General features: G+C 48.6%; 2 protein-coding genes and 1 long non-coding RNA gene across 3 annotated transcripts in view; 2 read left to right on the top strand and 1 right to left on the bottom strand.

Annotated features, from left to right (window-relative positions):
* SHPK (sedoheptulokinase) overlaps positions 1-11,498 on the top strand; it is a 19,096-nt gene extending 7,598 nt beyond the window's left edge. The window contains exons 3-7 of the mRNA XM_005669118.3: positions 2,795-2,978; positions 3,489-3,641; positions 5,283-5,458; positions 7,717-7,917; positions 9,916-11,498. Of these exons, the coding sequence (XP_005669175.1) occupies positions 2,795-2,978; positions 3,489-3,641; positions 5,283-5,458; positions 7,717-7,917; positions 9,916-10,328 (1,127 nt within the window). The 3' untranslated portion in view covers positions 10,329-11,498. The remainder of the gene's footprint in view (positions 1-2,794; positions 2,979-3,488; positions 3,642-5,282; positions 5,459-7,716; positions 7,918-9,915) is intronic.
* On the bottom strand, positions 10,609-15,161 carry LOC110256094. The gene is made up of 2 exons (XR_002337323.1): positions 15,074-15,161; positions 10,609-11,866 (listed from the first exon to the last, which is right to left on the bottom strand). It is a non-coding gene; the product is annotated as an uncharacterized LOC110256094 (long non-coding RNA).
* Positions 15,088-15,679, top strand: part of TRPV1 (transient receptor potential cation channel subfamily V member 1) — a 33,099-nt gene continuing 32,507 nt past the window's right edge. Inside the window, 1 exon segment of the mRNA XM_013981216.2 lies at positions 15,088-15,679. The gene's annotated coding sequence lies outside the window, so the exon portion shown is untranslated.

The following is a 15,679-nucleotide window of genomic DNA, read 5'->3' as shown; positions in this document are numbered from 1 at the left end:
TAGCAGTAGCAAAAGGCTGATTAGGGTGTTAGAGCTGACCTCTCAGGGGGAGTCCAGGTTGTAAAAGCTTTTTAAAGTCCTTAATTTTGCATTAACGAGAATGAATGTCCTTTTAATACTAAAACCCTTTCCAAAGAGGACAGCAGAGATCTAATGACTGTGGTCTGGTCACATGCCTTTCTCTCTGCCCGCCACCTGGACTCTGTAACAACCGCACAAACCATCACCCGCATCGCTGGAGAGAGCTGCTTAATATTTCATTCAACCTGCCCGCATGCCTTCTTGTTTTGGTTTCTGTTTCTGGGAAGCAGGAAAGCCACTGTTTGACGATGATGGTACCTGCCTAGCCGAGTGAGTGAAATCATATTTGAGATCAGGTCGTTCCGCTTTAAATAGCAGCTGTAATTCAGTTTGGTTTCAGGACCTACAAGACTCGAGGCTCTGGGCTGGGCCTCATGGGAGACATAGGAATGGGGGGATGCAGCCCTCATCTTCCAGCGCTCACTCAGGGCACTCAGTGCAGATGGGCACCAGGCACCCGAGCAGAGCTAAGTGCTTCCACGAGGGCACAGGAGAGCCAGTTGGAGGAGAGGAGAGGGAATGACTGGTGCCTTCTGAGAGGCTGTGGTTACGCCTGTTTCCACATTCCATTTTCAGGCTCAGTAATAGCAGGAGAGAAGTGGGGATGATAAAACCAAGCTAAGAGGCAACCCACAGACGGGGAGAAAACTTTCGATAGTGTACAGTAGACAAAGGATGCACACGGGTCCATATAAAGAATGAACAACAAAGAAAGGACAGATGGGCCAGTGGCCAAACAGGCAAAGGACACCACAGGCCATTCCTCAAAGAGGAAATAGAAATAGCGAATACGCATATGAAAAATTGCTCAGTGTCATGAGTAACTAGGGAAAAGCAGAGAAAACAGCAAGGAGAAATCATTCTCCACCCACTGGATTGCGAGAAATCCAAGTTTGAGCAGGTCAGGGGTTGGCAAAGAGGGTGGAAAATTGATTCTTTCAATGCCGCTGCTGGTTGCGTAAATGAGCTTGGCCATTTGGAGGGTAGTTTGGCTGGGTATGAAAAATAATAGAGCTGCTATGACTCAGTGGCTTTGCCACTTAGAATCTGTTCAGGAAAAGCACTTTAATATGTATGTGCTAAAGAAGCAGGATCATGGTTGCTCATTGCATCCTTGTTTATCGTGGTGAAAACATGACTTTTAACCATGGAGTAGTGGTTAAATAAATACTGGTACCCATGCTGTAGATATGCAGTAGTTAAAAAGAATAAGGTGCGTTCATGTGTGAGCCACACGGGAAGTCCAAGGTGCATTCATGTGTACTGACTCCAGGATATGTTGTCGGATGATAAAAAGAACCTCTAGAAAAAGAGATGCAGTATAAAAAATAATGATACCTTTTTTTTTTTTTTTTTTTAGCTGTGCTTGCAGCATGCAGGAATTCCCAGGCCAGGGATTGAACCTGAGCCATGGCAGTGACAACACCAGATCCTTAACCCCCTGAACCACAGGAGAACTCTGTGTTTTTAAAAAACAGACAAAACCAAATGTAGAACAAAATCCCCTCTAAATCAACCAAACCATACAAGGAATGTTGTGTGGATATAAAAACCCAACAAGGGCTGACAGTGACAGGAAGGGAGCTGGGACTTCAGGGGGGAATGGTCAAGCAGTATTTTTGCTTTGTCTGTAATATTTGAGCATTTTATATTGACAATGCATTCACTTATCAATTGTGTAATAAAAAATATTATTATTATTATTATTATTGCCAAAAGAAGAAGAGGAAAGAGAGATAGAGAATATCTATCAAGCCAGATTTTGGAACAGACTGGACTTGAATCTCGGCTCTATCACTTAGTAGCTATGTGACCTTTGGCAAGATTTTTAAAACTTCCCTGTGCTTCATTTTTCTTATGTGTAAAATGAGGTTAATCATCACACCTATGTTGTAAGGCTAATATGTCGATTAAATAAATTAATATTTTTGTTTGTTTGTTTTTTGCTTTTTAGGGCTGCACCCGCAGCATATGGAAATTCCCAGGCAAGGGGTCAAATCGGAGCTATAGCTGCCAGCCTATACCACAGCCATAGCCACGCAGGATCTGAGCTGCATTTGTGACCTACAGCACAGCTCATGGCAAAGCCAGATCTTTAACCCACTGAGCAAGGCCAGGGACCGAACCCAAGTCCTCATGGATACTAGTTGAGTTTGTCACCTGCTGAGCCCCGAACAGAACTTCCTAAATTAATATTTTTAAAGTGCTTTGAACAATACCTGGTATGTGGTAAAGAAAACTTTGTGTTCATTTTATAATACAAACAAAATAAAAAGGATAGATCAAAAAGTGTAAAAAAAAAAAAAGAAAAAAGAAAGAAAGAAAGGAAAAGAAAAAGGGTCAAAGGAGTTTGGGAAGCAGACAAAAGGGTTGGAAAAAAAAAATGCTGCTGATATCCAGCTTTAGGGCTGGGCTAAGAACCCTGGCTGGGGGCAGAAAAGTAGCTGTGAGGGTAGACTATGCTGAGAAGGGACCCTCCTGTTCCCTCACTTACTCCTGGTTCCTGGGTGGAACTCATTTGCTTCAGGTGCACATGCGCGTACGGCTCTGACTGCCTGCTTGCTCCTACTGGCCAGAAACGCTGAGCGTAAATGAAGCATTGTCGTGAGTGATAAAGTCTGTCCTGTAACCTCACCGGCAGGGTGATCTTGAGGACATGCCTGTGCCGGCCAGTTGCTCTCTTCTCCATTTCGGGTCCTCTCCTCTGTTCCAGGCTGTGAATGGACAGAGGGAGGGGCCGCCCCTGTGTTCGAGCCCAGAGCCGTGAGCCACCTGGTCACATGGCAGGATGGCCGGTGTAGCAGCAAGTTTCTGGCTTCTCTGCCCCAGCCAGAGTCCCATCTCAGTGTGGCCACGGGCTTTGGCTGCGCAACCATCTTCTGGCTTTTGAAAAATAGGTACGGAAAACTCTTCTTGGATTCAGGTGATGGATTTCCAAGAGCAGGAGAGTGGCTAGTGGGCTGTAGCTCTAGCTGGTCCGCATCATTCCATACGCTGGACTGTCCCTCCGTGAGTGTGGCTCAGTACAGGGTGTAGTCGCAAGAGCTAGACTTGGTCTACCCCTGCTTCCTTTCACAGAGGGCTCTTAGTGGTTATTGATTCTAACCCAGGGGGGAAGGAAGGGGCCAGACGGGAACTTGACAGGGGTCATGTGGTGGGTTCATGGTGGGGTCAGGGCTGCTAAGAATGGCTGATGTCCTGCTTTCCCAGGCATGGTGAGTCTTATGAGTCCCCTCCCCTAAGACTGACTCTGGCCAGCTTGGCTTGGAGGGGCTGGGAAGTCCTCCCTGTGGGGAGGGGCAGCCATCCAGCGACGCTGTGTCTAGTCTGAGGCCCACAGTTAGGGACAGCACGTGCTTTCAAGTCAATATTAGACCATGTTGAATTGTTTTGGGTATAAAAAACAGCCCAGAATTCCTGAAGTCCTATGATGCAGCTGGTACCATCCATGACTACGTGGTCGCCATGCTGTGTGGCTTGACGAGACCTCTGATGTCCGACCAGAATGCCGCTAGCTGGGGATATTTCAACACCGGGAGCCAAAGCTGGAACTTGGAGATGTGAGTATAAATCCTGCAGGCTGGCTTGAGGCTGAAGGGCAGAATCTCTAGATTGGGAGCTTGAGTGGGGCTTTCCCATCTAAGAACTGTGGAGGGTTCCATGAGGCCAGGAATCAGTTGCCTGTCAGTCCCTGGGGATGGGTGGGCCTGTTGCAAGTGAAATCCTTGGAGGGGGCGCCACACATCACGCCATGCGGTCCTGCCCTCTACTGTGGCCCAGATCTGGGGCGGGCTCCCCAGTTCTTTGTGCGCCCCGGGCCTAGCCCATAGATTCCAAAGAACAACTTTCGTTCTTTAATGTATTTTAAGATAGGGTTAAGAAATGGAAGTAGTAGGCTTGAGGGATGCCTTTTAAGTTCTTTTTTAAACAATCATTTGCCTTTTCAGGTCCAGAAGTCCCATGTCCTATAAGTTCACTTCCTTCGGGGCTCACATTCTGAGCTCTGTAATAAAACAAAAAGCACCTGGTAGTTCAGGTAAAGGACTTTCTAGCATGTTTTTGAAATTGACAGCCCCATGTTCACTAACCCAAGCGATGAATGCATTTGGTCTTTAGGAGGTATATGGGTTTGACTTTGGTTTGGCCTGTGCTAACCAGCTGCGATTTTGCTCTAAAACTCCAGCTGCCTCCCTTTGCAGAGTGTTTGTGCTCCCTTTCAAAACAGGAGGCCCGATGTTGATGATATCTGCTGCTTATCCCATCCTTTCTGATCTTCTCTGCTGAAACTGGTTGTATTCTTCCCCAGAAGACCCATCCCAAGCTCTTGAGAGTGTTCACACTTTAAAAATCCAAGCCTTTTCCCTACGGTTTAAAAAAAAAACCTGAAGAGGAGTTCCCTTGTGGTACAGTGGGTTAAGGATCAGACATTGTCACTATGGCTTGGGTCATTACCATGGCACTTGTTTGATCCCTAGCGCAGGAACTTTCATATGCCACAGACACAGCCAAAGAGGCCCTCTGTGAAAACGCTGAATTCTTTCCTCTCTCTTTCCTTTTTTCCTTTTTCTGTTTTGTCTTTTTAGGGCTGCACCCATGGCATATGGAAATTCCTAGGCTAGGGATTGAATCAGAGCCATAGCTGCCGGCCTGTGCCACAGCCGCAGCAACACCAGATCTGAGCCACATCTGCGACCTACACCAAAGCTCACAGCAACACCAGATCCTTAACCCACTGAGTGAGACCAGGGATTGAACCCGCATCCTCATGGATCCTAGTGGGGCTCTTAACCTGCTGAGCCACAATGGGAACTCCATTCCCTTTCTTCTTCTTTTGTGTTTTTGCCATTTCTTGGGCCGCTCCTGTGGCATTTGGAGATTCCCAGGCTAGGGGTCTAATCGGAGCTGAGCTGCCAGCCTACGCCAGAGCCACAGCAACATGGGATCTGAGCCACATCTGCGACCCTCACCACAGCTCATGGCAACACCGGATCCTTAACCCACTGAGCAAGGGCAGGGATCGAACCTGCAACCTCATGGTTCCTAGTCGGATTCGTTAACCACTGCGCCACGATGGGAACTCCTCCATTCCCTTTCTTCTTGAGTGTGTATCCTACAGTGCTGTCCTTTGCTGAGTTTCCTGGAAGCAACAAAAACAGAAAACCAAGCACCAGGTAGATAAGTTGTCCACTTTTGGTTTGCAGACTGAAGACTGCAGGCTTTCCTGTCCACCTGCTCCCGGATGTCGCAGAGCCTGGCAGCATAGCAGGCAGAACTTCCCGAACGTGGTTTGAAATCCCAAAGGGGACGCCGGTGGGCGTGGCCTTGGGTGATTTGCAAGCCTCCGTCTATTCCTGTATGGCCCGAAGGACAGACGCAGGTAAGTCTTTCTTTGGTTTTCTCCTTAACTTCTGCTGGGGGCATCTAAGCTCCAACTCTGTGCAAGGGTCCGAGGGGCCCACAGAGCCAGCAGTCTCACTGTGCTCTTGACTATTATTCGGCAAACTTGAAAAACGCCCTCATCCCTACTGGTGAAACATCTGCCCAGGGAGCTTACCATCCAGCAGGGCGAGTGCTGTCCTGACCACAGTCCGTGCCTTTCCTCTTTAGGGCCGGGCGAGGGAAGTGACTCTCTCTAGTTGGCTGATTTCTGCTAACTGACCTCTGTTAGTGTGGCCTTAACGGACTGAGAAGACCAGGCTTTTTGGCCTGGTCTCATGAGACACGGAGGAGCGACTCCGGGGAGAGTCTCGCCGGGGAGGCTTTGGCCTTCACCTGCAGGAGAAAGTCATCCACTCTGTTCTGGGACTGGGAGCTCCCCGCTCCTGGCTGGGGGAGGCTGAGAAGCACACCTTGGAAATGAGAAGGAGGTGGTATCCACTGCAAATGAATGAAACCTCCCCAGAGAATGAAACGCTTGGGCTGAGGTCTTTCGCTCTGTAAATAGTTAGTTGCCAGTTAGGTGTAATGAATCACCCTCATACTCAGTAGCCTCGAACAGCAAACGTGCTCTTACACAGTTTCTGAGAGTCGGGAATCTGGGTGTGGCTAGATGGTCTGGCTCACGGTCCCTCATGATATCGCAACCACGCTGTTCAACCAAAGGCTTGACCAGGCCTGGAGGACCCCCTTCTTTTTTTTTTTTTTGGTCTTTTTAGGATCGCACCCATGGCATATGGAGGTTCCCAGGCTAAGTGTTGAATTGGAGCTGCAGCCGCTAACCTATGCCACAGCCACAGCAACATGGGATCCTTAACCCACTGAGCGAGCCCAGGGATCGAACCTGTGTCCTCATGGATACAAGTCAGATTCATTTCCACTGAGCCACGACAGGAACTCCCAGTATCTTTTTTTTTTTTTTTTTTCCCCTGGAGGACCCAGTTCTCAGCTCACTCCTGTGATTCTTGGCAGGAGGCCTTGGTTCCTTGCCACGTGGGTATTAGGGAATGGAGGGAGTGGACAGTATCCACTGAACTGAGGCAGCATCCTGACACTGAAGAACTGTGCAGGCAGCTCCAAATAATCAATGGATCAGTTTTTTTTTTTTTTTTTTAATTTTTTACAGCTAAACCTGTGGTATATAGAATTTCCTGGACTCGGGGTCTAATCGGAGCTGTAGCTGAGGCCTGCACCCTGGCCATGGCAACACCAGATCCAAGCCACATCTGCAACTTTTGCCACAGCTTAGGGCCTCACTGGAGCCTTAACCCACTGAGCAAGTTCGGGGATCTTGAACCTGCATCCTTATCAATTACATTGGGTCCTTAACGCACTAAGCCAGTGGATCGGTTTATTATAGGGTAACTTATATCCAGCATGGGATCAGGCAGACAACAATCTGAAAGCATCCACAGCCCTCTGCACCATTGGGGGAGCCGTTGGGACAATTTTGTAGTTAAACTAAGGTGTGGGGGCAAGTGCCTGGAAATAGGACGTATAATCCTAAGTCAAGATGACTGAATAGCTAACTAGTCTCATAGGCGCCAGGAACATGTCAGTGAAAATCTTCATCATTGTTTGAGACCTAACAGGGCCACCTAATTATTACTAAACAATGTCTACTAACTATCAGGCCCCTAACAACAGAGAAGTGAGTTATCACATAGCACAGTCCTGGGTAGGAAGATCAGGAGGGACTATATGGGACCAAGATGGGGTCAGTTGTGCTAATAGCCATACACATGGCCTCTCCATAGGGCAGCTTATGACATAGTACCTGCCTCCTCCAGAGCAAGTTATCAAGACAGAAGCTGTAGGCATTCCCTGCTGGCCTAGTGGTTAAGGATTTGGTGTCACTGCTGTGGCTTGGACTCGATCCTTGGCCTGAGAACTTCTGCATGCTGCAGGCAGCATGCCCCACACCCCCCCAAAAAACACAGAAGCTGCAGTGTCTTTTTATGACCTAGTCTCCAAAGTCACACCCTGTCACTTCTGCTTTATTCTCTTCATCAGAAGCAAGTGCCTGAGTCCAGTCCACACTCAGGCAGAGGGGAATTAGGCTCTGCCTCCCAAAAGGAGGAGAGGCAAGGAATTTGTGGATATACTTTTAAAGCCAGCACACTGTCCCCCAGCCCTATTATGACTTCTGACCTCTGAGTTAGTCCAACCGTCTTAACCTCTGCTTCCCTTGGGCCCCAGTTCTCAATATCAGCACCTCAGTTCAGCTGGTAGCCTCCATGCCTCCAGTATTCCAGCCGGTGCAGACTCCAGACCCCACGGCTCCAGTCGCCTACTTCCCCTACTTCAACAGGACCTACCTGGCGGTGGCCGCATCACTTAATGGGGGCAACGTGCTAGCCACATTCGTCCACATGCTGGTCCAGTGGATGGCGGATCTAGGTAAGAGTGGCCCACACAGCGGGCCACCTGTCCTTTCCGTGTGGTACTTTCTGATGCTGAATGTGCTCTAAGCTTCTAGATCCATGTCTCAGATCCAGCCCAGTTCTGGCACTTTCCTTCCTTCCTTAGGGATCTGATCGCGTCGACTTCTTCCCTCTCATCTTCTGAGCTGCCATCACCTCCTTTTTTTAGAGGCACCTTCTCCCCTGATTTTGACTTTGGAGACTCCTAGTCATCTCCCGGCTCTCCCCAGCCCCGCTGCATTATTTTCTTTGTCATTTGAGGTTTGCCTTTTGATGACTACAGACAGTTGAGAATAAATGATTAGACATGAACGAGTGAAAAGACTTCCAGTATTTTACAATATTATACAATTCTTTTTTTTTTTTTTTGGTCTTTTTAGGGCCACACCCACTGCATATGTATGTTCCCAGGCTAGGGGTCAAATGGGAGGTGTAGTTGCCGGCCTACACCACAGCCAAAGCAACGCCACATCCGAGCCATGTCTGTGACCTACACAACAGCTCACGGCAATGCTGGATCCTTAACCCACTGAGCAAGGCCAGGGATCGAAGCCACGTCCTCACAGACACTAAGTGCAGTTCCTGACCCACTGAGCCACCACGGGAACTGCTGGTGTTTCTCTTTATACAGATGTGACTATTCTTTTCTTGAAAGAGGTGGTAATATTTAATTTGCCTCTAAGATCCTTTCTTTTTTTTTTTTTTTCCTAAGATCCTTTCAAAAAGAAGTCTTATTCATTTTCTGGTTCTTATTTTGATGAAACAGAGGGCTTTGAAGGTTAGCAGTTTATATAATGTAAACTTTTATTAAATTTCTATGGTATTTCATTTGATTTTGATTTCTCATTCCTGAGGCTGTATAGCTGAGTTTGCATAAGTTAAATATGCTGCTGGTGACTCTGTGGTGACTCTTGGTTGGTGGTTCTCAGCACTGGCTGCACACTGGAAATATTTGCGGAGTTTAAAAAAGAGTGTTGATGTCCCAGTGTCACTCTTAGAAATGCTGATTATTTGGCTCCTGAGGGAGGAGTGGGGCCTGCACATGGCATCTTATAAAAGCCCCTCAGGTGATTCTGATGGCTTCAAGTGTTGATGAGCACCGGTCTAGAACCTTCTATTCCAAAAGCATGGGCCTCAGGCCAGCAGTACTGGCTTCCTCTGGGACATGATGACCAACGTAGAATCTTGGGGCCCACCCCAGGCACACTGAGGCAGAAACTGCATTTTAATAAGATCCCTGAGTGGAGTTCCCATTGTGGCTCAGTGGTTAACGAATCCGACTTCGGATCCATGAGGTTGTGGGTTCTATCTCTGGCCTTGCTCAGTGAGTTAAGGATCTGGCATTGCCCTGAGCTGTGGCATAGGTCTCAGACTCAGAGCAGATCTGGCATTGCTGTGGCTCTGGCTGGAGGCTACATCTCCAGATTAGACCCGTACCCTGGGAACCTCCATATGCCATGGGAGCAGCATAGAAACAGCAAAAAAAAAAAAAAAAAAAAAAAAAGTCCCTGAGGGATTCATATGCCCCTTCACCTGAGAGCTCTGGTCTATACTCTAGTTTTCAGCGTTTGCCCAGAGGTAGGCTAGGTTGTGAGCAGCGCTGTGGGTGGTCCTGGGATCCCGGTCACAGAGCTAGGAAGTCTAATAGCAGCCACGATGATACTGATCAGCATATGCATGTGGCCTCCTTGGGACCAAGGGTCGTGCAGCTGTGGGATGGTTGGGACTCATAGCAATAATTACGAGAGCGAGATCTCTCCTGAAGGCTGGGCTGGGGTCTGCAGTGAGAGAGCTGGCTGGCGTCTGGGGCAGAGCACAGCGAGCCAGACTAAGTGCGTCCTGACTTGGGCAGCATCCAGCCGCAGTGGGTAGAGGCAGCAGGTCAAGATGTTCCTGTCCACAGAGAATTCTCGAGAGTCTCAGCCTGCAGGAAGAAGGTGCCTGAACTCACACGGGTCTTCTCTGTTCCTGGCAGGCCTGGAGGTTGAAGAATCCACTGTGTACTCACGCATGATCCAGGCAGCTGCACAGCAGAGAGACACCTGCCTAACCATCACACCCACCGTGCTGGGTGAGAGGCACCTGCCGGACCAGCTGGCCTCAGTGACCAGAATCTCCTCCTCTGACCTCTCCCTGGGGCACGTGACCCGGGCCCTGTGCAGAGGCATCGTTCAGAACCTGCACTCAATGCTTCCGTTCCAGCAGCTTCAAGCGTGGGGCGTGGAACGAGTGATCGGCAGTGGGAGTGCGCTGTCCAGGAACGAGGTGCTGAAGCAGGAGGTGCAGAGGGCTTTCCCTTTGCCAGTGGCCTATGGGCAGGATGTAGACGCAGCTGTGGGGGCCGCTCTGGTCATGCTCCAGAGAAACCTTAACCAGCAGGAGTCTTAGCACCCTCATTGGTGGAAAAACTGTTGCCAATTTTATCTGATTCGTATTGCGGATGTGATCTTGGGGTCATCCTTTTCCTGGACCGCTCTGTGGGGAGTTTTTAAGCAATGCTTGTTCTCAGGGCATCATTTTGACCATGAACCAAGCTTCAGGGCCCACGCTAATAATGCAGCCAGGAGTCACCAAGCAGATCTCAAATCAGTGCCTTCTGAAAGAGACTCACCTGGGAGCTGGTTGCGAAAGTAAATGTGGAAGAAAGAAAGGGGTGGGGGGAGAGAGGGAGAAAGAGAGAGAAAGAGGGAAGAAAGGAAAAGGCACAGTAGCCCAGCATCCTTGTCAGCAGGGTCATCTGTGATTCACCTGTAGACGGTGAAAATAAACGTAGATTTTAGACACCAAAAGTGTCTGGTGGCTGTGGGCTCCAAATAAGCACAGAAGACTTGATCCCCTTTGTCCAGCTTTTGGAGTGATTGTTTTGAAGAACGTGGAGCCTGGACTTTGGTCACAGGCGCCATTGGAAAAGTCTTCCTCTCTAGACTGTACACCTGAGGCCCCTTTTCCAATCTCATTTTTCTCTGGCCATGGCTGGTTAGCCAGAGTGCCCCGAGGACAGTGATGCATGCTGGCTGGGGTGAAGATGCAGCCGTCTGTGCTGGCCTTCGTGCCACGTACTTCTCCTCCAGCTGCCCCAGATCCTCCCAACCCAGCTGGCTTGGAGGCATGAACAGCGAAGGAAAGGTGGAGTGTGACCAGCAAGGGGGACAGATGCTGCTTGGCCTCACCATTCAGGCATGTTTTTCCCAATAGTCTGACCAGGACCCTTTTCCAGGAGTATGTCTGTGCAGCAGGGTGTTTTTGCTCCTGCACGTCCCTGAGACGCCTTCCAAGGGAAGGGATGCAGCCAGTGTGACTGAGAAATAAACCTTTCATGTTTGAGGCTGCTGAGATTTGGGGGGGCTGTTCATTATCACAGCATAATTTAGTTCATCCTGACATTTGCAGCCACGGTAGAGAAGCCTGAGAAGTCTCAGCTGCCCTCAGCACCGACCCAGACAATTCACATTTATGGCGCATCTCCTGGGACCTGGGTGTTCTATCAGGCATGGGGATGTGTTTGTGGAATTTCCATCACTAGGGAAGGAAATAAATTCTATATCAGATTTGCCCACACGCCCAGAAGGAGGAGCAATTCATTCTTTGCGCAAATGACATCAGACTAAACCTTGGAGAGTTTCAGTCCATTGAAACAGTGTTTTTTGAGTAGCTACCAGGGACTAGAAGCTAATGGAGACACTACTTGTTTGAACTCACTTGACCTTCATAATAATCCTAGAAGTGGGCGCTATTCCCTCCATTTCACAGATGAAGAAACCGAGACACAAACAAGTAACTTACCTAAGATCCCGATGCTAGGATTCAAAACGCAGAGCCCACTTTTCCTGAGCATTCTAGCTGTCGCTGAAACTCGGCATCTGTCTGTCATTGAAGCTGGAGTCAGGAGATCACATGATCGTAGTCACGGCCTTCTGAGTTATTTCCTAGCATAATAATACTTGTGATTAGAGGTTAGGACAAACTCAGAAAGTTCCTGAAAGACTTCGTGTGCTAATAGTCTTTAACCCACAGGCCATTGAGCTCAGGGGGCCAGATCATTAGCTCATAGGTGCTTGTGTTTAGGGTGCGATCAAATGAGGGAGAAGCACAGGAAGGGCTCCAAGCTGTTCAGTTTTAAAGTGTTCATTTCTACAGGAAGCATAAGGAATACAAGTTTCCTCTTGGGTGTCCAAGATGCCCACGTCATTATGTGCATTCCTTGAGAGGGGACCAGGATCCTGTCCCAAGGCTGTACTGTTGTTGCTTGACGGGTCTCCCTTGTTTTTGCCACCCCTCCCTTCCCCGATCAGCAGCTGTCTGAACCTGCCCCTTGGAACGCAGGGAAGGCCGTGGAGGCGGAATGAGGCCCATTTCCTAAAAACGAGAAATGGGGAACGCAGAAAGGCTTTGGTTTCCAGGAGTCCCACAGGGTCACACAGGCAGCAAGGTCAGGCTAGGCAACGTTAAAGTGACTGGCCTGGAGTTCCCGGTGTGGCGCAACAGAAACGAATCTGTCTAGGAACCATGAGGTTGCAGTTTTGATCCCTGGCCTCGCTCAGTGGGTTAAGGATCTGGTGTTGCTGTGAGCTGTGGTGTAGTTTGCAGACATGGCTCGGATCCCATGTTGCTGTGCCTGTGGCATAGGCCGGCAGCTATAGCTCTGATTGGACCCCTAGCCTGGGAACCTCCATGTGCCACAGGTGCAGACCTAAAAAGAAAAAAAAAAAAATTTGCTGTTGGCATAGCCTGTTGGCTTGTACCTGTGACAGGGAGCCCCACCCTCTAAACATCAAAAGGAGCCTATCACGTCTTCTTCTTCATCCACCTGGGCTTCCTGGTGGGCACGGGCCATTTTATTCACCCTACTCACCACCCAGTGTTTGCAAAATGCACAGCAGGCCTTTGGAAAGAGAGTCAGTCATGCCTTTTTCTCAGGCACGATTAAATGAAGAGGTTATGTCTTTGAAAGTGAGACATTCTTGGTATAGAGATGCTCATTGCGTGACTCAACATTAAGCAAACCTTGTTTTTTTTCATCAGAAAACAATTAGTCACCGCCTTGAGCTAATGGCCGGATATAGCTCAGCAGCCAGCAGATGCAGGCTGAATAATGAGGAGACGCACAACTCCCAGGCCTGCCTGGAGCATTACCAGCTCCCAGAGCCCATTCATACCCATATCCTTGTTAATCCTCAGCAAAGCCCCAGAAAGCACTAACCCACAGACCCAACCAGCAAGGAGAGGAGTCTTCTTCCAAATTCACTGTTAGCCATCTGGATCTGGGGCCCCTGAAGCTGTTTAAAATTTGAGAGACTGGAGATCCCTGATGGCCTCGTGGTTAAGGATTTAGCATTGTCACTGCTGTGACTCAGGTTCAGTCTCTGGCTTGGGAATTTATGTATGCTGCGGGCACAGCCAAAAAAAAAAAATTTGTGAGGCAAGACACATAAGTCAGTACAAGATTAAGAAATCTCAGTGCAAGATTTAGAAAACTCACGATGGTACAACCACTATGGAAAACAGTATCGAGGTTCCTCAGAAAACTAAAATGTAGAACAACCATATGACCCAGCAATCCCATTCCTGGACATATATCCAGACAAAATTTTCACTGAAAAAGATACATGCACCCTAACGTTCAAAGCCCTATTCACAATAGCTAAGACATGGAAACAGCCTAAATGTCCATCTACAGATGAATGGATTAAGAAGGTGTGGTACCTATGCACAGTGGAAAACTACTCAGCCGTAAAAAAGAATGAGGTAATGCCATTTGTAGCAACATGGATACAACTACAGATTCTCATACCAGGTAAAGTAAGTCAGAGAGAGAAAGACGAATACCATACAGTATCACCTCTACGTGGAATCTAAAACAGGCGTTCCTGTTGTGGCTCAGTGGAAACAACTCTGACTAGTATCCATGAGGACGCAGGTATGATCCCTGGCTTCACTCAGTGGGTTAAGGATCCAGCATTGCCGTGAGCTGTGGTGTCGGTCATAGATGCAGCTTGGATTCCTCATTGCTGTGGCTGTGGTGTAGGCTGGCAGCAGTAGCTCCGATTTGACGCCCCCAGCTTGGGAACCTCCATATGCTGTGGGCGCGGCCCTAAAAAGCCAAAAAAAAAAAAAAAAAAAGGCACCAATGAACCTATCTACAGAACAGAAACAGACTCACAGACATGGAAAACATACTTGTGGTTGCCAAGGGGAGGAGGAGGGAGTGGGATGGACGGGGAGTGTGGGGTTGGTAGATGCTGACTATTACATTTAGAATGGATGAGCAGAGAGGTCCTACTGTATCGCACAGGAAACTATACCCAATCTCCTGGGAGAGAACATGATGGGAGATAATAGGAAAAAAAGAATATATATATATATATGGGGGTCACTTTGCTGTACAGCAGAAATATATAGAATATATATTTCTGAATAATAGGAATATATATAGAATATATATATTCTGATAATAGGAAAAAAGAATATATATATACATACATATATATATATATATATATATATGGGGGTCACTTTGCTGTACAGCAGAAATTGGCATCACATTGTAACTCAACTCTTCTTTAATTAAAAAAAAAAAACAACTAACCACAACAGCATAAGAAAAACTCAGGACAAGACTAGCGGTGTTGTTCCTGTCCTTGGGTGAGTCTCAGGCATCTGCAGTGGGGCCTTTAGCACCCTCCCCGGGGCTGGGACCAGCACCCCTTGCTTCCTTCCCACCTGGTTCCTCTGGTTCCTCTGGAGGCGCCAGGCTGACAGTTCCCAACTTTGGTAATTAGGCTTTTTTCAGCACATGGGCGTTTGCTGGTCCCTCGTTGTGCTAGAAAGTCTGGCTTCAAAGATGAGAGGCTGGGGTCCCGAGTGGTTGAAGAAAATAGAGTCGGTTCCTATTGCCAGCGTCAAGGGCTCAGTTGACGTCCGTGTGCCCCGTGGCGGTAACACATACACACCGAGAGAAAGCACCGTGGTCGTTAGTGATGTGAGCAGTTTCGGCCTGGGTCCCACCAGACGTGGCCCGCCACCTGCTCTGGGACCTCCGGCACCTTCCTGTGCTGCCTCTCGTCCCCATCCGACCCGAGCGTGGAGAGGCACCCCCCACCCAGAAGTCATCATTAAAAAATGAATCTACTTACAAGGAGTTCTAATGGGTACATCATTACATAGATCCAAGAACACCGTGTTTCAAATTATGGCCCGGAAACCACACTGATGGTGGTGAGGCCCAGCCCTGAGGTCTCGTCCCAACACCATTTTATGAGCTTTAGTGGAACCACTCAGCGCAGGTGCTGTTTCGATAAAGCCAGGCCAGCATGCACCTTTGGGAGCAGCACGGAACGACGCTTGGCGAAGGGAAATGGAGGGGGCCGGAGTCTGTCTCGTCCTGGAGCTATTAAAATCTGCAAAGCCCGATGCAAACAGCAGAGAAGTGCAAGCTCAAATTTTAGGAGGCGCCAAGTGAGAGCAGCACAGCTGTCAGTATTTGGCAGGGTACCTAGCCTGTGCCTCGCATGCCTCATCTGTAAAGTGGGGACAAAATCGTACTCACCTGTGAAACTCTGTGAGGGTCTGATGAGCTAGAGCCTCTAAAGTGCTTATCCCAGAACCTGTTTTTCTGCCTGCCATTGCGGTGGTCACTGGGGTCAAAGGTACCACGCATGTGTCCCAGGAAGGCAGAGTTTGGAAGAGGTGGCATCTGAATGATAGAATCTCAGCATCCATAGGTCTCACCAGCCCCCTAG

Source organism: Sus scrofa, chromosome 12, assembly GCF_000003025.6.
Source record: "Sus scrofa isolate TJ Tabasco breed Duroc chromosome 12, Sscrofa11.1, whole genome shotgun sequence".
Taxonomy (NCBI): domain Eukaryota; kingdom Metazoa; phylum Chordata; class Mammalia; order Artiodactyla; family Suidae; genus Sus; species Sus scrofa.
Note: the sequence above shows the minus strand (reverse complement) of the source record. Positions and strands in the feature narration are given on the sequence as shown.